This window comes from Schistocerca gregaria, chromosome 7 (genome assembly GCF_023897955.1).
Source record: "Schistocerca gregaria isolate iqSchGreg1 chromosome 7, iqSchGreg1.2, whole genome shotgun sequence".
Classification (NCBI taxonomy): domain Eukaryota; kingdom Metazoa; phylum Arthropoda; class Insecta; order Orthoptera; family Acrididae; genus Schistocerca; species Schistocerca gregaria.
Window position 1 is genome coordinate 272,576,049 of NC_064926.1, and position 27,969 is coordinate 272,604,017.

Genomic DNA, 27,969 nt, shown 5'->3' on the forward strand with positions numbered 1-27,969 from the left:
GAATCTATGAATGATGAGACGATCATTGGAACAGTATAATAATTTAATATTATAGTATTGTGGATAATATTGTATGCATAATACAATATCTGGGAAATTAAGAGTACGTACTGGTAGATCACGAGAAAAACAATTTACTATTATCACCGTATTCGACATAGACCTCAGCTACTGAAATTGGTGTTAGAAAATTATGTAACTGTTTGCGTAATAAACCAAAAATTGACATGTGTCTTGTTCAATACCATCAGATGGTCTGTGAAATGTATGTTACGAGACGAATAAAATACAAATACATTTATTCAAATGGCTCTGAGCACTATGGGACTTAACATCTGAGGTCATCAGTCTCCAAATACATTTATTACAGTCAAGTGGAAATACAAAACTTATCTGTGCTTTTAGAGGTTTTTAAACTACACCAGAACTAATTAAAATGTTGTGTAATTTACCATAGTATTTGTATTGGCGCAATCATTCCTTAATACCTGTTTTGCACATTAGCACAAAGTTTGGTTCCAAAATTAAGAGCCATACTGGTAAAGGAAACGTTGTATTTACAGCTTCTTTGACCTATCAGAAACATGACTTGATTCCGAAAATAGGAAGAAAGCGCAGCTGATGAGACAAACATCTTAATTTCCAACTATCTTCAATGTAATGGAGATAGCATTCAGTACTTCACTAAAGATTTTCAAAATAGTGCTCTTTGGAGTGTGATGTGTGTATTGCAGAAATGATAGCGTCACCAGTTGCCAGATATTGCAGTGTTACACGTAATTTAATGTCAGTTTCCACAGAACTTTATATACATATAAGGAGTGTTTAAAAGGAAAGGTATGAAATGTCATAATAAGCAAGCTGGTTGAAATTTGCTTATATTGCTTTTGGAAAATGTAACGAGACATCTAGGAACAGCATTCATTGGAAGCATGCACCGTCACCTCCTCTTAAAAAATTCAAAGAAAATTCCTTGAGCACGGAAAAACCATTAATGATAACATGTACTGTGAGACACTCCATAGTCTACGCCACGTTCATCAAGAGGAAACGGCGTGGAGTGCTTATGGAGGGAGTGGTTCTGCTCCGAGGTAACAAAGTGTAATGACCAAGTTGAAGTGGGCGCAGCTTGAGCATTCAACCTACAGCCCAGACATATCGCCGTGCGACTTCCATGTGTCTGGTCTGCTAAAAAGACATCTCAAAGGAAATGTTTCACCCAGGACGACGATTTTCCCCTATAAAACATTGGGATAGTTGTGCTCAGGCCACTGGAGACTACTTTTGAATAAAGACTTCAATTATACCTATAGTGTTGTTTGTACCTTTTCTTTTGGACAGCCCTCACGTATTAGACTTTCGGACAGAGCCAGACATGTGACTCAAAATAAATGCAAAATTGATTTTAATAATTCGAAAATAATGTTTGAAAGAAAGTTCGTGCTCAGCATGTAGCTTCCTTATTAGAGCTTTGGATGTCCCCAAAAGATTCCTATGAGATACCCATTTTCATACCCAACATTTGTGGGTTTACTTTTTCTACATCTACATCTACATTGATACTCCGCAAGGCCTGTACCACTACTAGTCATTTCATTTTCTGTTCCACAAGTAAATAGATCGCGGAAGAAACGACTGTCTACATGCCTCGATACGAGCCTTAATTTCTCGTATCGTATCTTCAGAATCGTTTGGCAGTCAGCTTCTTTTGTAATGTCACTATAAACTCTTCAGCTAAAAGCTGCGCAACCATATTATCTCCTGTATGAATAATTTCACTTGTCACTATCTTGAAAGCGGCATAAGTAGTGTTTCCAGTTTCGACGTGTGGGAACGATAACTTACATGTAATGATAGCGGTGTGTAGTGCCATAGGGGGAGGGGAGGGGGAGGAGGTAACATGTCAGTAATCCATACTTGTGAAAGCTGGCTTAATACTTCACAGATTGTTTGCTAATATTATAAATAGCAGTTTCCTTGGCACCGAACCCTGAAGCACAACGTGAAAAATATTCTTTGATTGCTGCTTTTCTTTGATGTAGTTTACGGTTTGTTACTGAGATATGATTTGGTGAGGGAGGCTTCGAAGTCCCTAACGCCACAACATCAAATTTGCTCCAACAATATTTTATGGTTTATATATTATCAACTACCTTATTTGGATGGACTGGACTGGATGTAGGAAGCGTAAAAGAAGTCTGTAAAATACATTATCAACAACTTTGAGTGTTGAAAATTGGAGCCTGAAATGACATTGAGATTTAGTAAAAATATAATTATTTGACAAATGTAGACGTTTCCTCTTGTATGCAGCGTTCAATTATTTTTGGAAATACATGCGGCAGAGAAAGTATGCGATCATTATTAGCATAGAATTTGTCACCGTTTTTTTGCAAATTTATTATATACATTTCTGGCAAACGGCCAATTACAACGTTCCAATTCTGTGATGTGTTCGGAAGATGTGAGATCAATTCCATTAAGTATTTAATCTTCAAATTTGATGAGGCATAAATATATTCAGACTTGGAATAGCTAACTTATGCTTTTTGTTTAATGACATCATATACCTCCACTTGATTTAAGGTGCTAGTCTCACCGTCTTTGCCACAGTTCTTAGAAACTAATTAACACGAAAAAACTTTTCTGTCCAGCCAGCTGTCATGACAGGAATGAGCGAGTGGGGCATGAACTGTGCAGTCCGATTGTGGAGGAGGATGGAAGTGTAAGATTTGCTTGTGGAAACAGAGCTTTAGAGTGGCCTTTACAGCGTTAAAAAATAATGAAGAGGAGAGAGAGAGAGAGAGAGAGATAAAATTCATCTGTAGCAGTTTTAACATTGCTTGTACATAGCTTTCTCATCGTTTTTACCTCTATCCACTTCTGTGTTTGTAGAGCTTCAGTCAGGCTCCCATTTATTATGAGAGATTTTACATAAGTTAATTTTATTATTTTATCATTGCCGAAGGTGTCTACAGCATTTTTCTAACCCTGTAGCATAGTCCAGTTTTGATCTTCAGCTTATTCCTCATTGTCTTAAGCCTGCAAAATTATGCCAATAGCATTGCCAAGCAGCACGACGTCGATGACGACAAGGTATTGAATTAATCTTATTTTATTATGGTCCCGTCAGTGTACGGAAATGTAACCGAGCCTCCCTGACAGCACTAACGTACAGGAAAGGATTTTTTTCTGTGAGGCAGACCTCAAAAACGTTTGTAACTTAGCAGAATAGTCGTAAATCAGATCTTTTTCCGTTTCACTTTGTTCCTAGCTGACGGTTTTCTGTAGATTTGAATATCAAATGCACAGAGCTTTGAGTACTGCTTTCTTATGTTCTATTTTGGGAGATACAAAAATAGTTTTGACACAGCGTGAGACCGCTATAAGCATCGTCAGTCACTCAGTTAACAACAGACTGTTACTACGACCCCGAAAATTTGAGTAACGTGCTACAAAATTAACGCGTTTTTTTTTCTTTCATGGTTGCTGTAGAACAACAGAGATGTAGCAGCGGGCATTGTTGTGAGGTTTGCTAGGGAGAAAGAAACGAACCATATACTGTTTCATCCGATAAAAAGACAGATAAGTGCGCACGAGCACATGTGTGCACAGCTGTGCGAGCAAAAAAAGAAAAAAAAAGACATATAAAAGGAAACATGACGTTTATACGACACTGCGTACAAACAGCGCTGTTTGAAGAAGTGAAACGGTTGAGTGTTTATTGTAGCTGGTGATGTGGATTTTATGACACTTTCTGTAATCTACAGAAAATGGCAAGTGCTTTTCCAGCCGTATCTCCAGCTAATGATCCACTCAAGGATGAAGATGGTTACGACGAGGTACTTCAACTTGAGCCTCAAGATAAAAAGCCTAATACCAAGAACCCGAAATCTCGCTGGCGGACAGTAAACATCATGAGCAACACAAGTCATATTTTGATGCTGTTGTTCACAGTGTACGTGTTGATTTTAAGTTTTGGTGATTATTCATTTTTTTCGTGGCATCCAGCGTTAATGACACTCGGGGTGAGTATACAAAATCATGTAGATTATTATCGTAGATATTATCTAGGTAGTGTAGCGTAAGCTTTTGTTGCCAAGCGATACAACATGCAACACTTGCGTATCTTGTAGCGTCATTTTCATTCGTAGATAAGTGGAAAAATTTTGTGGTTTCTTTGACGAAGATTGTATAGTAATAATAATAATGTTTTAGGTTTATATATATCACAGTTACACACAAACATATGTATCTTATTTCATCTGCTGTTCACCTGTGCGATCTGTAGTACTGTGCAAGTGTTACGTATCGCACCAATGTACTACCAAGTAAACACATTGTAATGACACCACCACGGTAATATTACTCGTAGGTGTGCAGCTTGGAATTTGCGGTTGTATTTCGTCTGCTCGCCATAGTATTTAACCTATAGTAATGTGCGAAATAAAAGTCGGTGGATTTGCAGTTTTGACCTATCTACACACGAAATTGCGTTTTTTAGTTCGTGAGAAAAGGGGGAGGCACCTGTGTGTTTATGTTGTGAAGCAGTTTCCTCGTCAAGGTTATAAGTTTGCCCCTCCATGGGCCCATACTTAGAATAGATAGTAATTGTGTCATAACAGTTTTCATTAGGCTATAGAGATTTTCAAACCAACACTACCATGCATATCTTTTATGGTATTTATGTGATGCCCATGTACTCGTTTCGTCGTTTCAGAGTATGCTATTCGTCGAGCAGATAAACGTGTTCAGTATTGTATTGCATGTAGCAAATAATTTAAAAAAGCTTAAGAAATTCAGATAAAACACTTTAAGATTTTTGGTTTGTCGTGTGCGCGTCACGTGAAGCAGTAAATTTCCCAAATCAGTTACTGGTAATGATTATTGTGTGTAGCTAGTTGACAACTTGAGCATATTTATCAAAACTTTAAAGCAGGCAGCCAAACTTAACAACACACCTATCCCCCTCTGAAGTGTATCGTCAGTAACTGTGGGTGGTGTGCATATAATGGACAGAATACCATCTGCAGGGTGTTATAACCATGAGTTTTTATAAAAAGATAGTAGTCTCTAAATAGTTCTTGAGAAATTTGGTACAGAGTAGAACTTTTATTTCTTATGTGGGAATTATACACTCAGTGAATTTTTTTTTAAGTGGATGGATTTTAATGAAGGTGCAGCGACAAGTTTCAATTTGCGAAATGGTTGTTGGGGCAAAAAAATTGGGAAAAATTGGCTATTGGCTTGATAGAAGACTATAACAAACATTATGGTATCTAGGAAATAAAGTCAACCCTTTTCCACTGAGAACTCAAATCTTCACCTTTATGTTGCCTTATGCAGTTTGTATTGACAAGTGAGTCAGAAGCAGCAGTAAGTATAGCAGTCAGCAACTAATGAATATTTCCAAGTGTCTCCATCTTACATAGAAACAACAGGATAATTTTGCTATTACTGTATTAAGAAATAAGTCACCAAGCTAACAACTGACCAGACTGAGTCAGCTTGAAGAGCAGTTGGTATGAAGAAAAACTACTGTCCAGATATATCAAATTTTGTAAGTTATGTTATCTGTATTGTAAAAGGAATTGATTGCAGTTTAAATTTATCCAAAGATTACTGGAGTGGTGATTGCACCACATTTTATGACCTGGACGTGAGTAAATTGTTTACACTGAAATTCAGAAAGCTGCTGTATTGTTTCTTCAGGATGTCTTAAGGTGCATAAGAGGGTCACGTATATATGCTCAGCAAATTACAAGTCGAGAAACACTTCTGTGCTCAACTCATGTAACGCCATCATGGTGAAATTAGAAACATATTACATGGTAGCACATTAGTTGTCATTCGTCATGTTTGTGGAAAAAAAGGAAATAAATAAATACTGTGCCAATTATACAATACTGCACCAGTTATTCTCTCTCTCTCTCTCTCTCTCTCTCTCTCTCTCTCTCTCTCTCTCTCTCTTTCTGTGTGTGTGTGTGTGTGTGTGTGTGTGTGTGTGTGTGTGTGTGTGTGTGTGTGTGTGTGTGTGTGTGTGTGTGTGTTCAGTTAAACTGATGCAGTAAGTACCACCTTCTACAACTGTACAGTATCTTGCAAACTGCAGTTACAGTTATAGACAACTTTGTAAGAACAGTATCTTTCCTTTTATTGTATACTGAGAAATGGTGAGGGCAGAAGTTGAATTCTTGTTTTTGAATAATAGTGCAAGAAAGCATCTACATCTGCATCCATACTCCGCAAACCATTGCGAGTTGCATGGCAGAGGTTACGTCTTATTTTACCAGTTATTGGGTTTCTTCATTTTCCTTTCACGTATGGAGTACAGGAAGAATGACTGCTCGAATGCATTTGTGCATGCAGTAGTTATTCTAATCTTATCTTCATACGTGAGCAATATGTAGGGAGTTGTAGTATATTCCTAGAGTAATCATTTATAGCTGGTTCTTGAAACTTGGTTGATAAGACCTATTCTAAGACCTATTCTGGATAGTTTACGTCTATCTTGAAGAGTCCTCCAGTTCAGTTCCTTCAGTAGCTGTATGACACTCTCCCATGGATTAAACAAACCTGCAACCATTCATGCAGCCCTTCTCTGTATACTTTCAGTATCCCCCGTTAGGCCTATTTGGTATGGGTCCCACACACTTGAGCAGTATTCTAAAATCAGTCACATAAGTGGTTTGTAAGCAATTTCCTTTATATAGCAGTTTCCCAGTATTCTGCCAATCAAATGAAGTCTACTGCCTGCTTTACCCAAGACTGAGCCAATGTGATCATTCCGTTTTGTATCTCTACAAAGTGGTACGTGTCGGTAATTTCATGTGAAATCACCCAGTGGCCATTGCCCTTATGTCACAGATTTTTCTGAAAATTTGGTGTAAGAATGAGCATAATTAGTTAGGGTTAAAATATTTTTTATGGAATTTTTTGACCAAAGTCGTAATTAGGAGACCATTTTGAAATGTGGGCCCTTTCTACCAGCTGGTGTTGAGAAACGAAGTGCCTTGTAAGTTTGTAACCACTATAACTTTTTTATATATGAATCAATTTTATTGAATTTGGTGTCATTGCAAAGTAAAAGAATAGAGCTATAGGCTAATATAAAAATTATTAAAGTGATGTATCAAAGCAACAAATGTTTGAAAATTTGTAATTAATGTAATTTCTCATCAAATTATTTTTGTTGCAAACTTAAGGTTTTTTTTTTTTTTTCAGCAGAATCACAAGTTTCTCTATCTGAATTTTTGATTCAAATAATTCCTACTGCCATTCTTTTCAACATAAAAAAAATCAGAAGGTTGGTTGTTCTCTGTTCTTAGATCTTATACTTTTTCAACAATGCTGTAATAATTAATTGCTTCAAATAGCTAATCAACAATACATGAAACAACAATGGAAAATTCAGTCTAGTAGCAACGCTCACATGCAACACCGAGTGCGTGACTTATTAGAGAACAATAAAGTTTCAAACCATCCAGTTCTTTTTTGCAACATACACAGTTGATTAAAAATCACAATGGGAAACAAATGTTCTTTAGCTTTTGTGTCAGCGGTTGTGTGTCAGAAGTAAAGTAGTAGCAATGAAGAGCTTGATTTAATAGATATGTCAAGCCTAAATCAAGCTGATACTGAATTATTGAAGCTAAGAAGCGCCTGTGAAAATATTGAGTGTTTTTTCTTCTTGCAAAAGGCTCTGTTTGGTAACATTTGAAGACAGACAAAGAATTTGCTGTGACCCTTTTAAGAAGCATGGTAAAAAGACTGCTAAAAATCTTTGAAACCTATTTCTTTATCCATGGCAAGGAAATATAAAACCCTTGGACTTCTCCCAGGTACCAAGCTGTGCATAACATGGTGTAAGGACATTTTATCTCCATGACGGGTAACCTTCCTGGGACGGATGAATGTGAAGTTGAAGATCAAGAATATACATCAGATCCATCTACAGTTCTTCAAAAACTTAATGAAAGTTGTGAATTACTTGAAATTTCACCATTTAAGGTTAGCAAGAGAGCACAGAATAGATTCGATCCAAGTCTCGTCGCGTAGCTTTAAAATTCCAGCAAGCAACATCAGAATTGCTAAATGTTCCAGTGAAAAATATGTCTGAAGAAACTGGCAGTGCTGAATGTACAAACTGTAATATTTTAATGCAAAAACTCAGAGAAATTCATCAGAAATTCTGTTAAAGAAAAACTACAAATACTTACCTTAGCACCAGCTGCATGGAGTAAAGAAAAAAACCCAAATGTTTTTTAACACTACCGAATACATGGTAAAGAAATCGAGGGTATTGCTAAAAGAAGATGGTATTTTGTCAAAAGGGAGTTATAGAGTGGGAAACAGAGCAGGTAAGGATGTGGAAAAAAGTGACCAGAATTTTTACTGTGAAGATGATAAAAGTTGCATTTCTGCTAATAAAAAAAGACTGTCTGTCTGTCTGTCTCTCTTCAGAACACGCAAAAAAATGCAACCCTCTTGTCTTGTAATATGTTCATAGATATTGCCATCCTATGCCAACCTATTCAGGGACATCTGGAGGAATCCTTCCCAACCATCCAGAATCCCAAACCACTCCGCTGGTTCAGATTTATTAATGACATCTTCACGATCTGAATCAAGGGTGAGGACACCTATACACATTCCTCCAGAGCCTCAACACTTTTGCTTTATCTGGTCCTCCTCAACCCAAAAGCTATCTTCTGCGATATTGATTTCTACCTCAAAGATGGCTACATTAGTGCCTCAGTGTAGACTAATTTTACATAATCTGAAAGATGTATACTTAGCTTTCAGAGAATAATATCCTGAAGATAAAATTGGTTTTACTAACTTTTGTGAACTTATACCAAAAGAATGTGTTACTGTAAACATTCGTGGATTACATAATGTATGTGTATGCATGTATCACCAAAACAGAAAACTGTTAATGCATGCTGCTCATGTGAAAGAACCGTACACTGAACTTCTACATAAACTTGTGTGCAATCTAGAAAATGAGGCGTGCATGCTGCATCACTGTTCTCAGTGTCCTGATGGATATGAACTACACAATTTTTTAATGGAGCTGAATTCCTTACAAGGTTGTGAAAATGTTGTATTCAAACAATGGATGCAAACTGATCGACCTACACTGGAGACATTAATGAAGACGACCAATGGATTTGTTGAGTATTTAAAGCAAAAACTTCAAAACTTAATGCATCATTATGTATCAAAATCTCAGAGTTACTACTTTAAATCAAGCAAAGATACCATCCCTGATACTACATGCACCATCATAGCGGATTTTGCAGAGGACTGTACCTGTTTGCTTCAGGATGCTGCACAAGGATTTCACTGGCAGAACATTCAAGTCACCCTCCATCCTTTTGTGGTGTACTTTAAAACACATGATTGCATTAAGTCAATGTTATTGTGTTGTACAAGTGACTGTTTGCAGCATGAGTCTTTGTTTTCCAGAAAACTGCTCTCACTCATGTATTGGTACAAATACCACACATCCAGCATGTTATGTACTTCAGTGATGGCAGTTCTGCACAATATAAAAACTTTAAGAACTTTTTGAATTTGTGCCATCGCAAGCAAGATCATGTTGTGCCTTCGCAAGCAAGATCAAGGAATGGCTTCCCCCCCCCCCCCCCCCCCCCCCCACTAGTCTTGGCAAAAATGCATGTGATGGAGTTGGAGTACTATTAAACATTTAGCAAGAAGAACAAGTTTACAGTGTCCATATGACCGTCACATTTTAAATCCAAAAGATCTGTTTACATTTACCAACCTTTTGTTACAACAGAGGAGATAACAAAGTTCAAAAACATGTTACAAAAACAATATGAGGCTGGTTCTACCATCCTGGGACAAGAATGAATAATTTTTTCAAACCACTGAATGAAAACAAGTTGCTGATAAAGCGTGTTTCATCGTCTACTAAATTCATTCAAGTTCCTCTTGGAATTCAAAACACTGCCTCTAACACAATTAAAGAAGAAACATTTGTCGCAGCTATCTATGATAACCAGTGGTGGCTTGGAAAAATTCTAGAGGTAAGTGAAGAACACAGAGATGCAAAAGTCAAGGTCCTGAGTCCAAATGGCCCTACCTCAAGTTATTCATGGCCACTTCACACTGATGTTTGCTGGATACCTTATGAAAACATTTTAATGACTTTGCCTGCTCCTAGTGCAAGCACAAGTACTGTTCATTTATATACCTTTGAATCAGACATAATATTGTCCATTGAGAACTTGTTTGAAAGAATGAATTCTTTTTAGGATTTTATGAATGAGAACTGATCATCATTTGTGACCACTAGCTAAGTCACAAAATGAAACATGTATATTATTATTTATGTTCTTTCTGTTTTAAATGATTAAACAGAACAAACACCCTTCTGATTTTTTTATGTTGAAATGTATAAATGCATGACAATTGGAATTCTTTGAGGCGAAATTTAAAATGGGGAAACTTGTGATTTTGACGAAAAAAATTCATGAAGATTGAAGATTGGGAAAAAACTTTATTTACAGATTTGCACACATTTATATGCACAGTTGCAGCATTTTTATAGTTTAGTGATATAGTTGGTCCTTTTATCTTTCTAATGACACCAAATTGAATAAAATTGATTTATAAATAAGGGAGTTATAGTAGCTAAAAACTTTCAACCTACCTTTCATACTGACACCAGATGGAGAAAATGCTAGACATTTCCAAATGTCCTCCTGACTACAGTTTAGATCTAAGAAATCTGAAAAAAATATTGTATTACTTTCTATATATGTACTTTCTTACACCAAATTTTCACAAATATCTGTGATGTGCTGGCAACGAGATTTCTTTATTTTGGGTGATTTTAAATGAAATGAGCCATGTAGATATTTGTACAAGTTGACTGATTCCAACAGTGACTCATTGATATTGTAGTCATAGGATATTTTTTCCTTTTGCGAAGTACAAAATTTTTATATTTCTGAACACTTAAAGCAAGTTACCAATCTTTGCGCCATATTGAAAGTTTGAATGAATATTTATACAGCTTCTTTCAGACAGTAGATAACGGCAGCATCTCACAAAGTCTGTGTTTGCTGTTAACATTTTCTGCAAAGTCATTAATATACAACATGAACAGCAAGGGTCCCAACACATTTCTATGGGGCACACATCAAGTTACGTCTGCATCTGACGACGACACTATCCGAGATAACATGCCGCGTCCTCCATACCAAAAAGTTCTCAATCCAGTCACAAATTTACTTGATACTCCATATGATTGTACATTTGACAGTAAACTTACATGTGGTACTGAGTTAAATGCTTTTTGGAAATCAAGAAATACAGCATCTACCTGGTTGCCTTGATCCAAAGTTTTCAGTATGTTATGTGAGAAAAGTGCGAGTTGGGTTTCATATGATCGTTGTTTTCAATATCCATGCTGGTTAGCTTTGAGGTGGTCATTCTGTTCAATATACCTCATTATGTTTGAGCTTTGAATATGTTCTAAGATTCTACATCAAATTGATGTCAGTTACACTAGACGGTAGTTTTGTTGATCACTTCTTCTACCCTTCTTGTAGATAAATGTGACTGTGCCTTTTTCCAAGAACTGGGCACAGTTCTTTTTGTTTGTAGTATCTAAAATAGATTATAGTTAGAAGAGGGGCTAACTCAGCCACAAATTCAATATAGAATCTGACGGGGACTCCATTGGTGTGTGGAGCTTTGTTCAATTTTATTGACTTCAGCTGTTTCTTAACACCTCTGACAATAATTTCTATTTCATTAATTTTTTCAGTGGTATGAGGATTAAATTGTGACAGTTCTTCTGTGTTTTCCTTTGCAAAGGCACACTTCAAAATGGAATTAAGCATTTCAGCTTTTGCTTTGCTACCCTCAATTTCAGTTCCTTTCTCATTTGCTAGGAACTGGAAATTAACTTTGGTGCAGCTAACAAGCCTATACATACAACCAGAATTTCTGTGGGTCTGTGAAAGATCACTTGACAATATTCTGCTACAGCCGCCATTGAAGGAATCATGCATTGCTGTCCTGACAGCCAAACGTGTTTCATTCACCCTCTCTCGATCAATAGCCCTATGCTTTGTTTTACATCTATTATGTGGTAATCTCTGTTTCTTTAAAAGTTTCTTTACAGTGACTGTATATCATGGAGGTTCCCTTGCATTATGGATTGTTCTACTGGGTACATATCTGTCCAGTGTGTGATCAACTGTTCTTTTAAACTTGAGCCATAGTTCCCCTACATGCTACTGCCCTGTGCTGAATGGTTCAAGTTTCTTATTGGGATATGACACTATTGACTTTTTTCTAGTTTACTGAACATATATGTCTTTCTGCTTGTTTTATTTGTTTTTTGTACTTCGGTAATCATGTTGCCACAGCCACATTATGGTCACTGATACCAGTTTTGATGTGTACATCCTGAAAGAGGTCTGATCTATTTGTTGCCGTTAGATCCAATATATTACCATCGTGAGTGGGTTTCCCAACTATCTGTTTGAGGTTGTTTTCAGAGAAGACATTTATTAAAGTTTCACACCCATCACTAACGACACTGTAATGTTCCCAATTAATTGTTGGATGGCCCAGTGACAAGCATCATTTGTTCCAAAGTGTGCCACAATCTGCAGTTGGTTGCAACTTGTTCCCTCAATGACTGCTGAAATAGCCACTTCAACATGTTGAATTAGTCCCCCAGACATACACACTGGGTGCACCTCATGTTGTTTCCTGTTCCTTGCTGTCATTTCCCTAAGGGGTACCATCATTTGCTGGACGTTTGAATGGCAGATGATTAATAAACCTCTACCCTTTGCACTTGCCTCCTCCTGACACCAGACAAAACAGGTTTCCCCATACAGGTGAAATGAGTCCCAGTGGTTTAGTTTCAGTGAAAGACAGCACCTCAGACTTGTTGATTAGTGGGGTTTGTACAACAGAAGAGTTCTCCCTGGTTACTGTCCACACGCAGTCAGGTGGATGAGCAATGACAGATCCTGTACAGGATCTGCTGCAGAGGACATTGCTTGAGAGTTAGCTGTGGTACAGGTATCACAGGTACATAACTCACAGGAGCTCTTCCAACACACAGATTGGCAGCAGCTACCAATCGTTTGGCAGTAATCAGGGCAATTTTCAGCTGCTTACTAATGTCAACCAACTCATCCCCTGTTTGATAACAGCATTCACAGTGGGGCTGCATTTTGGCTTTTACAATGTATTATAAGGCAGTGAACACTTAACTTTATGTTAAATAATTTTAGTTTAGACCGCTGATTATCTTTTAATCTGTTTAGTCAAAAAATTCCCTGTAAGAATTGAAGCAAATCACAAGTATATGTAAAGTATGGACATTACCTTTCAGGGATTAACTATGGTACCATGTGATATTAGATTTTCTCACCTTGAAGACAGAACTGAAAGAATATGAGTGGGTACAATCACAAAGCTGCCTGTACCTACTGTTCGAGAGCTGATGGAATTCTGCAGGTTCTGTCTCCTGTTTTCTATCTGTTAGACTACTCAATCCCATTGCACTGCTTTCTCTCTCTGTCTTAGCCAACCATTCAAACCAAATTCGTTAAAAATGAATAAAAAAGGCCAAAAAAAAAAAGATAGAGTACAGCATTGTTGTCGATGTGTACTAGAAAAAGTAAAAGGTTTGGATATAACTTCTCACATTTCTCTGCAAATTCCAAATTGAATTTTTTTCATTTTATCAGCTGAATGTCATTTTCATCTAGAAACAATACACTTCACCTGAAGAAGAAGACGGAATAGGAAACATTGAAGTGCTGCTTCAGGAAGACACTCCCACTAAGCTGATCTGAAAATTCTTTACAAAATGTATTATTTCATTCTTGTATTGGTTGCTCCACTGTCTTTTAGTGATGCCTGTGAATTTTATAAAATGTATCCCTACTGAATAAAAATTTAAAAAAAGTGAGAGAATGAAAACTATTTGCTACTATGATTTTCTATCTGACTAATTTTATGCAAAATGTTTATAGCTATCTTATAATTTACAAATGTAAGAAAATAGCTTTGACAATGTAAAACTACTTGAAAAAAAATTTGCCCATCTACATGGATATGAATCAAATGGTGGAGTTAGTAGTAGTAGTAGTAGTAGTAGTAGTAGTAGTAATTTATTCATCCAGTCATCAAGTTTACAATGATATAAAATCTGTCAGCTTAATACAAATCAATACATAATTCATGCTGTATGTACACAGAAAGATATACATATGTCTTTTATGAGGAGAGGACAGGTGGTCAGCTGTGGCCTTGAAGGGCTGAAGGAACCATCTCACATTTGCCTGAAGTGATTAGAAAGACCACATTAAACCTCAAGCAAGATAGCTCCACAGAGCATGAGCTTCCATTCATGTGAGTCCAGGGTCAGTGTTTTAACAAATGCACTGCTTCAGTTGTTTATATCTAACACACAGTGCTCTTAAATTTGTGCATACTTAGAACAAATTAGCATAATAATGTGATTAATATCTCTGTTCATATAGTATCTACACCGCACACGTCACACACACTTGCAGATGATTTCAGGACCATGAACATATTATGTCTACAGTCTTCCCTTCGGCCTGTCTGAAAAATCAGTCAGTGTCCCCCTCATGATGAAAGAGATGTTGAACTCAGAAAAATGATGACATGTGGGTATTAGTTTTGTAAAACCTCGTCACCGGTTTGGTGAACCCTTGTTGGCAGTTTTGTGAAGGCCTCGTCGCTACAGCTGTGGAGGCCGAATTGCCACCGTCGTTACAGTAGGCAGAATTTGTGAGTTCATGAAGCGGCTTCCGGTGCAGTACACTGCTAAGAAAATTTCTCCCTGCCACTATTACACAGCTATGCCCCAGGGTCAGGTAACAGGACAGGAAAACGAAAGTTCTAGAACACCTCAACAAATTAGTAACAAAGTTACATAAGTGAGTTAAAACCATTTACTTATCTTTGTGACTTATTGAATAATGAAGTCTGCAACACTGCATGTAATATTACACAAAAAAAGGCCCTCAGTGGCTAAGTGCAAATAATCATAGGTAAATGTTACAGTACATAGCAAATGCAATTTACAATAACTGTCTGTTCACTTCTAAGAGTTCACAAAATGACGTTCTCTGTCTAAGTCATCCTTGGACAGTGCTCTATAACCAAGTGGGCGAGAGCTGCTCTTCTCTCTTCCGAGTAAGCTTCTGTCCATTGTCATCCAGTAATTGGTAGATTGTAATTGGCCACCAATTGCCTGAGGTGAAGTTGATATCTTCATCCTCAGTGTCGCCCATGGTGCTGGTGGTACTTGCACAAGTGGCGAGTCTCTAAGGCACTGGCGCCACCTCGCGTCTTTGCTCCTGTGGTGCTTTTGCTCTGGCTGTGTCTTGTTCAAACAATACAGCATCATCATCATGTACAGCTGAGCACAATACTGGCAGTGGGGGTGGGCGTGATGTTGAACCAGTGTGGAGCAGTGACCGTTGCTGTAGCCAATGTCGAGTCGCTGCTCACACCCTGTCATTTGTGTTGAGACTCTGAGGGAACACCAGCTGAAAAATGACACAGAGGGTGTGTCCCCTGCTAGTGGACAGATGTGATGTTGGATCGATGTACATTGGCTAGAGATCTGGAAAGAGCACTGCGTGGCACTCAGATTGCATCGACCGGGAAGGTCTGGAATCTGTGAACATACAAGAAGTAGCAGACTTTGCAAGTGACAAGGGCAAATTTAATTTTGGTGCCGCTTCTGCAATCCATCAGGACCTCGAATGTGAAACATACACAAACCAGTTGAGAGAGTAATGATGCCACAATAGATTCTGTAAAACACAGGTTGGATAATCCGATATGTTGGCTGACTGGAGTCTGTAGATGCCAACGGCAGTGAGCAATGGAACAAATGGAAGAGCATGTGTTGGCATCAGCCAGGTAGCACTTCTGCGGGCGAAGGGCCATTGCGGGGTTGGGAGTGGTAGGTAGACAAGAAGCTAAGTAAGGCTTTCTTGTGTGGATGATGCAAGTGAAGTTTGTCCATTTCTTATTTGAACCTGTGAACAAAATGTTCAGCCTCACCATTCAGTTGTGGGTGGAATGGTGTTGAGGTGAGATGGTGCAAGCCATTTGCTGTACAGAAATCTTCAAATTATGCAGAGACAAATTGAGGTTGTTTCTCCGTGACGAGCCGTTTAGACAGACCTTCAATGCAGAATGCTCGATCTATTTCGTTGTCAGTGTACCCATTTATCTTGAAAGCCATTTGCAAATGGGTACACTGATAATGAAATAGATCAAGCACTCCACCCTAGAAGAAAAGTGTCCGAAAATACATGAAAATAACAACCGTCGGCTGGAAAAGTTTTTCTTCCATTTATTCATAACATCATGGACCGTATTGGGAAAGTGTTGGCCAAGTTTCAAGTGGAGACAATCTTTCGACCTATCAAGAAAATTAGTGAAAGTTTAAGATTGGTGAAAGACGCACGACACCCCTTAGCTACCCCAGGTGTGTATAAAATTCCATGTAGCTGTGGCATGGTTTATATTGGTACAACTAAAAGGAGTGTTAATACCTGCATATCGAAACACGAAAGGAACTGTAAATTGGGACAAATTGACAAATCAGCTGTAGTGGAACACGTTTTCAAAGCCGGTGATCACGAAATAAAATTTAGTGAGACAAACATGATAGCTAGGACCTCACATTATTATACCTGCATGTATAGAGAAGCTATAGAGATCTACAAGCACAAAAATAATTTTAATAAAAAAGAAGAAGGGTTAAAACTAGACAAGATATGGCGGTCGACACTTTACAAACGAAGCGACAATCGATTACCTGTAATCAAGAGAGATGGCACTAGCCAAAGATAGTTTTAAAGTCGAAAGCACATGGTGAGTGGTAGTGCCATCTAAGTGCCCTATATAAGTGGGACCTCCAGCACCTAGCAGCCAGTTGCCAACTCACTTAAGATGATGTTGCCTGCAGTAGGCAACGAAACGTCAGGAAGGAGAAGTTTTACATATGGACCATGGCAATTCAACCCGGAAGTTTTAATTAATGAATCATAGGTAAACTTCACAGTACATAGCAAATGCAATTTACAACTGTCTAGTCACTTCTAAGAGATCACTAAAGAACTTTCCCTGTCTCAGTCAGGCCAAGTTGATGATCCGTAACCTACTGAACAAGAGCTGCTTTTCTCTCTTCTGAGTAGGCTTCTGTCTGTTGTCATCTGGTCATTGGCGGATTGTAGTTGACTGACAGTTGGCCAAGGTGAAGTAAACATCTTCATTCTCAGCACTGCCCATGAATTACAATGCAGCTGTTGTTTCAAATTTCATTATTGAATTATGTGTAGATATACTTAACAGTACTGAAATCTATGAGAAATCCAAACTGTGATTTTGACAATAAATAATTTGTGGTCAGATGGATAAGACTTTCTATATTACCTTCTCTAAAAATTTTAAGAATGCTGGTAAAAATGAAATTGGTTGGAAATTTGCCCTTATTTATCTCCTTTCATGTGTTAAAGTTTAACTTCAGCATATTTCAGTCAGTTGAGAAATGTTCCAGTGGTAAATGATTGGTTAAGCATGTAACTTAATAGGTTGCTAAACTCTGAAGAACAATCTTTAATTAACTTTGTTGATAATATTATTAAAAGACTACATTGCTGCATTCTTTTTTTATGCGTATTTGTGGCTCAGCATCTTTGCTATATGGGGAGTAGTGATCTATACTTTTCATAATATTGTCATTATTCTATTCTGGATTTTCCTTTGTTTGAGTCTAACTTTGTTGATATTTTATCATAACCACTAAATTTTTTTGATTTTAAAGATTTTACAATGGACAGTATTTCTGTTTTTGTAGTGAGGATCATATTCATATTACTGAAGTTATTTTTTGAAGATGGTCTGAGGTATTCAGTGACAGCATCTGTTGAACTTGAGAACCAAATCTTTTCAGTGACAGTTATGAAATACTTTAAAACTTTTTGAAACACTGCATGCATCTGTTACCTGTGTATTATTTACTCTCAGTGCTATATGTTCCTCTTCATGTCATGTTTTATACAAGTCTCCTCCTTCTCTATATCCCATATTATCTTTATTTTGTTATCTGATGTGATTGTCTCTTTGTGGTAATGTATTTGCTTCGATGTCCGTATTACTATCTTTAATATTTTGCAGTATGTCTTGTAATAGGCTGTAGCATCAACATCATAGTTGTTTGTGACTGGCAGATACAGTTTCCTTTTTGTTTTACATGGTGCCATTATTTCTGGATTAATCTACGGCTTTTTTGTAGACTTTGGGTTATCTGGGTTAGTCTATGAGGGGGGGGGGGGGGGGGGGACACAGAGTGTTCAAATCAGGTAAGAATGTTGTTAATAAAAGTGTTGGATTCATCTTTCATACTGTAAGCACAGTATACATCACTCATGTTGCTACAATAATCAAATTTGGCTTGACTACACTCTTGAATTCAGATTTAGCAGGAGAATGCTGAAGATTAGATGGGAAGGCCATGTAACCAACGACGAGGTACTGGATAGAACTGGGAACAAAAGAAATTTTGGGCATAACTTGACTAAAAGAGAGGATCAGTTGATAAGACATTCTGTAACATCAAGGGAGTGCCAATTTGATGCTGGTGGGAAGTAAGGAAGGAAAAACTGTAGAGGGAGACAGACAGATGGATGCAGTAAAAAAAAGCTTGCAGTAATTATTCAGATATGGAGAGGCTTGCACTGGATGGAGTAGCATGGAGAGCTGCAGCGAATATTCTTCGTACTGAAGACTACAATAGATATTGTATCCTGTCATGCTCTGAGAGTCCATTGTCTGTTTGTTTTATAGCATAATTTTGTTCATTAGACCTCCCTATAAAGATATCATCAATGGCTGTTTGAGAGTGGCTAGCTATCCTAGTTGGGAAATTTACGCCACGAGTTTAGATGAATGATCGTGCTACTGACTGCAATACATAATTATTGGGTAAGTACTTACGAAAAACTGCATTACAATCATCATCATCATCGGCTATTTCTCTTTTTTTTTTTTTTTTTTTTTTTTTATTACCCTGTTAAGAAGGCCAGTGGTGCTTTTGAGTTGATTTATGAACAGATTAAAGTGATTCCATCAGTTCATCTCCTGAATGGAAATAAGGGTTTTGAGAACTTACTGAAGCTGCACTCACCCTTGAAATTGATTTGAACACCACAGTGGGCGTGGTCTTGTTAAAATTGATTGCCCTTGCCATCCTCTGACCTTTCAACTACACAAGGAGTTATTTTAGAATGGGAAATAAAAATTGTAGAACAGACTGGGAAATGAACTGCCGAATGTTCGCACTTGTAGTTTGACGCTGAGCGACACTCAAACAGGAAAAGAGCTGTACAGGAAAATAGCTGTGTGTATTTATGTAGAGTAAAATGAATAATTCAAAAAAATAAAAAAATAAAAACTGTCTGTGAGAAGTAGCGGTTGTAACCAGGAGGTAGCATAAAATATGATCAAACAATTATAAGAATTAACAGTAATACTGAGAAGACTGCATATTACAACTACTATCTAGCCCAGCTATTAAGTGACTAGAAGAAAGCAAACTAATTATTACCCTATTACAAGTTTCTTCTCTTGGAAAATATCCAACAAATTAAGAATAAGAACAGAAGTGGTGCCATGTATAAAGTTTTTGTAATAAGTAAAATGTAATTGTAAATTGGTTGGTGATTTGTCCTTTAGCATTTTAAAGATAGAGCCATCTTTACCTCAGATTAATGCAACAATAATAGAGATTTGTGTTTTACTTTATTAAGTGCAAAAGCAAGGCTTAACACCAATCTGAGATTTTAAAGCCTGTCACTACTTCAGTATCAGGTGAAATTAAGACGTTGTAGAGAGATTCCTACAGTGACACATTTACCATATGGAATGAAAATCAAATGAGTAAATTACCATCAGGCATGTAATGTTCACTTGTACTATTAATCTTAGTTTTTAATTCCATGTTTACTGACCTGTTTCATTTTGGACTCACTGATAGGATTAAAATGTTGCAACATTCATCTTTCATGTTCCACTGATAAGGTAACCATTATGGGTGAGATGTTAGTTCAGTGATCTTCGTACAACCAAAGCTGGATGGAGAATTTTGGTCTTGTAGTGTAGAACTTGTCAGGACACACTGAAGTACACCATTGACATGGATGTTGTCATCTAAAAAGACATAGTCCACAGTATAATCATCATGAAAATGTAAAAGAAAGGGCAACACTTGATTACCTGGAAAGTTAAAATAAAAATCCTGCTTCATTTTTATTGTAACCTGAATGAGGGTGTGCGGTTCATGGTAAAGAAAAAAAGAAAAGTCCAAAACATAACAGAACCATCTCCCATCTAAAATACAACCTACACACACTGTGAGCTAAACTCCTCATTGTGGGCTCTGTGTACTGGACACCTTGAATCATTTGAAAAGAGGCAATACTGCAACTAATCATAACGCATTACACATCTGTAGTCAGCTACTGTCCAGTTTCTGTATTGTTTGACGCACTGTAGATGTAAAACTTTAAGTACTCCCATGAGTAATTGCCTTTCGGTAGGTACCTGACTCCAAATATTTCACTTTTCAATTTTCCCTCAAATGTCCACGTCACACTATAGTTTTCATATGATGCAATAGGACAGTCATCTTTTTTTTCCCACTAATTTCGAAACATTTCAAATAATTCGTCTCTTGAAATTGAGAAAATACAGTGCAAATGGCTCATGTAGACAGAGAATCAGAAAGCTCTTGTTCTATGGACATGTAATATCCATAATACTGTAGTAGACAAGAAATGAAACACAAAAATTGTTGACCAGGCACTCAGACAGCAGCAGTTAAACATCCAATTTAAAGTTGAGATAACCTTGTTAGACCCACAGGTGACAGGCTTTGAAGTAAGAGTGTAGTTTGTATCATCACCAATGGTGAGTTTCATCTATGTTGAAATTTCATTTTTTCAGGGCACTGGAAAAATTATTGAACATAATTGTCTATAGGTGCAGTATTGTTACCTTAACATAACTTTATAGACGAGAGATTTTTAAGACAGAGATTTAGGAACCAGGTTTGAAATTGTAAGACATTTTCAGGGGCAGATGTGGGCTGTGATCACAATCTGTTGGTTATAAACTGTAGATTAAAACTTAAGAAATAGAATCCATGGAGAAGAAATAAAAACTTTTAGGTTTGCCGATGACACTGTAATTCTGTCAGAAACAGCAAAGGACTTTGAAAAGGAGTTGAACGGAATGGAAAGTGTCTTGAAAGGAGGATATAGGATGAACACCAACAAAAGCAAAACAAGGATAATGGAATTTAGTCTAATTAAATCAAATGATGCTGAAGGAATTAGATTAGGAAATGAGACACTTCAAGTAGTAAATGAGTTTTGCTATTTGGGAATCAGAATAACTGATGATGGTCAAAGTAGAGAGGATATAAAATGTAGACTGCCAATGGCAAGGAAAGCATTTCGGAAGAAAATAAATTTGTTAACATCGAGAATACATTTAAGTGTCAGGAAGTCTTTTCTGAAAGTATTTGTACGGAATGTAGCCATGTATGAAAGTGTAACATGGATGATAAATAGTTTAGACAAGAAGAGAATAGAAGCTTTCGAAATGTGTTGCTACAGAAGAATGCTGAAGATTAGATGGGTAGGTCACATAACCAATGAGTATATATAAATTTTGTGTAAAGCTATACATTCCTGTTTCTGGTCTTCAGCATTCATTTTCATTTGTATTTTGTTCATTCATGAGTGCATTATTAAAAAAAAAATGGGAAATTTGTTTAGAAATAACACTTCTTAATGGTCAAACAATGGAAAGTCCAGGTAGGACTGTGAACAAAGTAGGAAAAGATAGATTGCTACTTACCATAATGATTATACGAATGATTTGATGTTAAGGCTTTTATCTATCCAACCATTTCTAACGTGAGGGCTTGATTAAGACAGTAGCAATTCATAATGATTATCTGGCTCTATAGGGAAGGGGACTCTTAGAGGTGCTTCCCCTTTTTTCCCATTGCTACAGTAACAGTATTTAAATTTATATTTCAGCTTTAATGAACAGATTTTACTTGGCCTGTTATTTGTACAATAAGCATGTTAGACATACATCGTTGTTGTCATTTTTCACTTGTATTAACATTTATAAATTGTTGTTAACAGTCACTTCTCTTCATGGGTGAGGCAGTTTTGGCGATTTCGACTGGGAACTGGCTGACTTCAAGACTGAACAGGAGAAACCGCATAACAGCTCATTGGGTATTGCAGGCCATAGCTGCTGCCTGTATTTTTGCAGGATTTTTGATAATATTTATTAATAAAAACAGAAATGGAAAATTACACTTTCAATCTCTCCATGGAATAGTGGGTCTAGTTTCTGTGATATTTGTTGGAATAACCAGCAGCGGAGGCGTTGCTGCATTGTATACAACGCGCTTGAAAGACATAATTAAACCAGCTAAAGTTAAATTTGCACACAATGTTTTTGGCATTATTACATTTGCCATTGGAATAGCATCAACAATACTTGGTATTTATTCAGGATGGTTCACAAGACATTCAAATACATTAATGCAGATAGTTTCTGTAATAGTTGTTACACTAGCAAGCATTTTTGCTGTGATAAATGCTTTTAAATCTGCATATTCCAGATTTGTCAACATGGTACAAGGTCATTAAACTGATGCGCTATGGTTAAATTGTGCATTTATGGTGAGAGATCATTTTGAGTTGTTTACATTGAAACTATACGGATTTTCAGTAGAATGTTAACAAGTATTATACAATAATCACTATTTTTGTGATGTGTGTTTGTTGCATGCTAACAAACATGATCTATTGTTTCAAAGCAGTTGTTGAAATAACTTTTTTCAGAAGGAAGTTAAGACCAAGTATTGACCAAAAACAGTGTATTTGTTAAATATGTATACTGAAAATTAGTAAATAAGATCTATCCCCTCAAATCATTTTGTGGTACTGTTGGGGCATGGATTGGTTCAGATAATTGCTACCCTAATTACTTATCTCGCAAATAATGGGACTGACAATAATGCTCAATATTTCTCCGAGAAAATTGCTACTTCATTTTTCCGTTGCTGAATACATTACAGTGTGTAACAAATGTGCTGAAGAGTAAGGTAAAACTTGTTAACGATGTAGTCCATTGTAGGAGTTTAATTTCCTTTAGTATATACACAATTTTAGGCTGGTGTTACAAAAAACATATGGTACCATGAGGCAAGTCTCTTTGTATTTGTACTGGAAAACAATTGTCATATTAATAGAATGATGGTATTCACCATGCATCTTTGTTGTTTTCTGCAATATATTATTTTGTTAACAAAAAACTTGCAATGTTCTCCCAGTTTTTGAACAACATGTCTAATGAGATAGTGTTGTTCCCAATGACAGTTTGTTTATACACTAAAGTTCTCTGAGAATCTCCAGTAGAAAATCATGAGGCACTCTGTTTGGTAGTTAACTGCCTGCTCTTCTTCTTATAAATCAGAGAAGTAGCCCATTGGTTGTTGCATAGCACCAAGTAGCAAGCTGGTGAAGTTCTTAATCCTTTGAAGTAGGATAGATCTTAATTTCTGACTATATCTGTGTACAAATGAATTTGCTCAAAATTAAGATCATTTGCCTGAAAGAAAATATTTACAAATAAAAGGAGGCAATTTGAATGGGTTTGTTGATTTCTCTGATGTCATGTGAAAGGCTTCTTGGAGTAAAACAAGGGCTTAATTGAAAACAAAGTAAACCTCCCATTTCTAGAAATTTGTTCTGCCAGGCTCTGTCTTTTTTCTGTGCATCTCACTGGTGTCTTACAATTTTCAGTATTTTTACTTAGAAAATTTTATTAGGCTTCATAAAAATAATGACAAAAAACAAAGTTCCTATAGCAACTCTAAAATGTATTTTGTTTCACTGTTGAAATATTCAGTGTTGTCACAGGTTCTGGAAATCAGGGAATTTGAAACACATCAAGGAAATCAGGGGAATATTAGGAAAACTTAAAAAAAAAAACAGGCTGGAAAGATCTCAATTTTGGCTGTCATGAATCGTTGCTGGCTGGGTGCAGATGAGTATGTGCGCCACTTCCCCACTCCCTCATTCGTATTGCTTCTCCCCTTCTTACCACTCTCCTCAGCGTCCAGTCAGTGCTGCTCTCACTTCTTGCCGCTAGCCTAGCAGCCACTGATGAGAGGCAGGGAGGCATGAGGAGTGTTTTGCTTGGAGATTCTCAGAGACTTCAGATGCAGTGGCCCGGAGATGGTGGTCATTTGTGCATGAGTTGTGTCTGAGTGGTGGTGTGAATGTGTCTGTGTGCTCACATTTTTTTGATGAAAGCTATGGCTGAAAATTTAGTTGTGAGTGTGATTGTCTTTTCTACATGTCTGCCTGGGGCTCAGCAATCATCTTTACAGTAAGTTTCTACCTATTTTCATTATTATTGACTCTCAGAGTATTTGAACAAGTTACCTGTTGTATAGATTGATCACCATGGTCTCATTTTATCAACATGCTGTCTGTGGCTTGTGAATATCTGGCCACACAAGTGGATTTCCATGACGGGCCAAAACTGGAGGCCGTTTCTGCAGGTATCAGTAATGGATTGGGCCTGCCGAACTGAAGCCATTCGGTTCCCACCAATGTGTAGGTCCTCCCCGTCGGGTGTAGTCTCACCATCTGCCCGCAGGCCAGATCTGATTGTGTGTGACATAATGCAGCGGATTCTCATGATTTATCCATGGAGCCAGGACTGCAGTGCTCCTCAGCAGGCCAGAGACCATTGGTGATGGATTTCAGAAATTGCGACTGTCTCACCACAAGTGCTTTGTACATCATGGCGGATTATACACATTTTATTTGTTCTAGTGTGTTTTGTGGATGTGGACATGTGTTATGTGGACATGTGTCCGGAAAAGCTAAATTTCCATGTTAGAGCTCATTTTAGTTTTGTCCACTTATGCTCAAGGGAGCACGTTATCATGATTTCATACGGGATACTCTACCTGTGTTGCTAGAACATGTGCCTTTACAAGTATGACACAACATGTGGTTCATGCACAATGGAGCTCCTGCACATTTCAGTCGAAGTGTTAGTACGCTTCTCACCAACAGATTCGGTGACCGATGGATTGGTCTCCACGCTCTCCTGACCTCAACCCTCTTGACTGATTTATGGGGGCATTTGAAAGCTCTTGTCTACGCAACCCCGGTACCAAATGCAGAGACTCTTCGGCTCGTATTGTGAACAGCTGTGATACAATATGCCCTTCTCCAGGGCTGCATCAGGGATTCCATGCGACGGAGGGTGGATGCATGTATCCTCGCTAACGGAGGACATTTTGAACATTTCCTGTAACAAAGTGTTTGAAGTCAACACTGGTACGTTCTGTTGCTGTGTGTTTCCATTCCATGATTAATGTGATTTGAAGAGAAGGAATAAAATGAGCTCTAACATGGAAAGTAAGTGTTTCCGGACACATGTCCACATAACATATTTTCTTTCTTTGTGTCTGAGGAATGTTTCGTGAAAGTTTGGCCGTACCTTTTTGTAACACCCTGTATATTAGAAAGTATTTGTGTTAAGAAGAAAATGATGTCAGTAACTGGTGGTTTTTATGCTGAGTTCTTATACATTTCTCAAAAGAAAACACACACAGTACCTGTAAAATAATAGTTATAACACAGTGAGTAATAACTGATAATAATGGACATAGTAGAACCAACATTTTATTGGCGGTCACCTACAGTGTTGGTTTACATAATTCTTCCCTACCTTATACATTTCTTTGAAGGAGCCTACTTTTTCTGAGGTTATTTCTGAAATTGGTGAAGATATTTTAAATCCGGCTTGCAAATCCAAGGAAATGGGTATTTTTGTCACCAAATGACCTTCGTTTTATTGAAATAAAATAACATCAGCGGTCTTAATGAAACACACATACCATTTGGCTTGCTTCCTCCATCTAAAAACAGTTCATCACAAAAGATGTTGATGTTAGTACTTACGATTTTTGGTCACATCAGGAAACGCCATCTGCTTGCAAGTTTTTTGTAGATATTTCCTTATTTGCACTATTGTACCATAGCTGCAAAGACAGATTGTCAACTTACATCTTAACTTACCCTTGAGATCACAACACTTGTCAGGGAAAAATTCTAATACTCGTCTGGAAATCAGGGAAATATCAGAGAATTTCACTTGGGGAATCTTGTGGCAACTCTGAAATTACCAATTACTGTTACATGTCAGCAAGCATGTTCTTGTAAATTATTGCATGGCTGGTATCACAGTGTTACCAAGTGGATTACTTTTGATACTATAAAGCCATTTTAGTTAGAACAGAGCAGTTATATTAGTATTCATCAGACTCTGGGAGGTAAAATCTGATATGTAATACTTGAAGGAAGTAATTTTCCTGCATAGGATGTTATTTTATATTACCATTGAGCATCCAGTACAGTTGACTTGAATGACTTGGTTCTCAGTAATGATGTAATTATTGAAAGTATTGCAATTGCAGATGAAGTTTAGAATGCTGTTCATTTTACTGTTTGTAGGCAAAAGCACAAAGTTTCAAATTGCATAGGACCAAATAACATGCCTTCAGAGACAATAAATAAATAAATAAACTATAGGACAAAAAGGAAAGAAGATTTACTGGTACAAGAGTGGCTGGCTTACTGGATTATTATTATTATGGTACCTTGTACTTCATTTACTGATGCATTGGATCATTATTGGCACAGATGGATCATACCTAGAATTTGTTTCAGTAGAATGAAACTAATAATTATAACACATGAAAAAGCATCACATTTGTAAGCTTGTGAATGTTACAAATGATGTATAACATCAGAAAAATTAAATCAGTAGGTGGCATGGTTTATTTGATAGAAGTACTACAGTATGTGTTCCTTGGCACAGGGACTGGGGATCAAGAGGCTTATTGTGTATTACACGTATGAACCAAACCATTTTGACCACCTGCTTATAGTGTGTTGGTCCATCTTTGGAACATGGTACAGCAATGATTCTGTGTGGCATAGATAGAGGTCTTTGTATGTTTCTGGAAGTGTGTGGCACTCGATGTCTATGCACCTGTCAAGCAATTCCCACAAATTACGAGGCGCTGGTTTGTGGGTGCAAAACTGTTACCTGGTAGTATTCCAGATGTGTTCAATTGGGTTCATATCATCTGAATTTTGTGGTCAAGACAGCAACGTAAGTTCACTGTCAGGCTTCCAAACCACTGTAACACAACTCTGACAAATGACATGGATGGTACCCTACTGGAAAATTCCATTGGGAAAGATACCAAACGTAAAGGGTTGCAGGTGGTCCACATAATTTTCAAATAATTCACATTTGTCATTGTGCCTTCAGTTTCTGCCACAAGTCCCAAGGAAGCCCAGGTGAATGTCCCCCATAACACAATACCAACCCCACTAGCCTGTGTCCTTGGCATGGTGCATTTTTTAAGCAACTGTTCGTGTGGATGATATCGGATCCAGACACAACCATAAGCTTGGTATAACAAGAAACATGATTCACCAAACAAGGTGGCACGTTTCCATCGATGCACAGCCCAATTTCATTGCCCCTGTGCCCACTGCAATTCTGAGAGCTAATGTTGTGTCAGTTTGGGAACGTGTAGAAGTCATATGCTGTGTAACCCCATGTTAAACTCTGTGTGCTGAATGATGTGCTCTTAAACTCTTATGCCTGCACAACCATTGTACTTAATTGTCACATATGCAACTTGTATATGTTGCTTCACAGCAGGCAAGCCTCTGACCTCCATGTTCGGTGATAAGGCGTGGACGTACTACACTTTGTCACCTATTC

The 27,969-nt window shown here is 37.4% G+C and overlaps 1 protein-coding gene across 1 annotated transcript; it reads left to right on the top strand.

Annotated features, from left to right (window-relative positions):
* Positions 1 to 2,629: 2,629 nt before the first annotated feature.
* Positions 2,630 to 23,077, top strand: LOC126281976 (transmembrane reductase CYB561D2-like). The gene is made up of 2 exons (XM_049981353.1): positions 2,630 to 4,028; positions 22,275 to 23,077. Exons 1-2 carry the CDS (start codon positions 3,774 to 3,776, stop codon positions 22,788 to 22,790), a joined length of 771 nt encoding a protein of 256 aa, XP_049837310.1. The 5' UTR covers positions 2,630 to 3,773; the 3' UTR covers positions 22,791 to 23,077.
* The last annotated feature ends 4,892 nt before the right edge of the window (positions 23,078 to 27,969 follow it).

Coding starts and splice junctions, on each gene's coding strand:
- LOC126281976 (XM_049981353.1), top strand. CDS start 3,774: ATGGCAAGTGCTTTTCCAGCCGTATCTCCAGCTAATGATCCACTCAAG. Junction 4,029..22,274: donor CAGCGTTAATGACACTCGGG/GTGAGTATACAA, acceptor TGTTGTTAACAG/TCACTTCTCTTCATGGGTGA.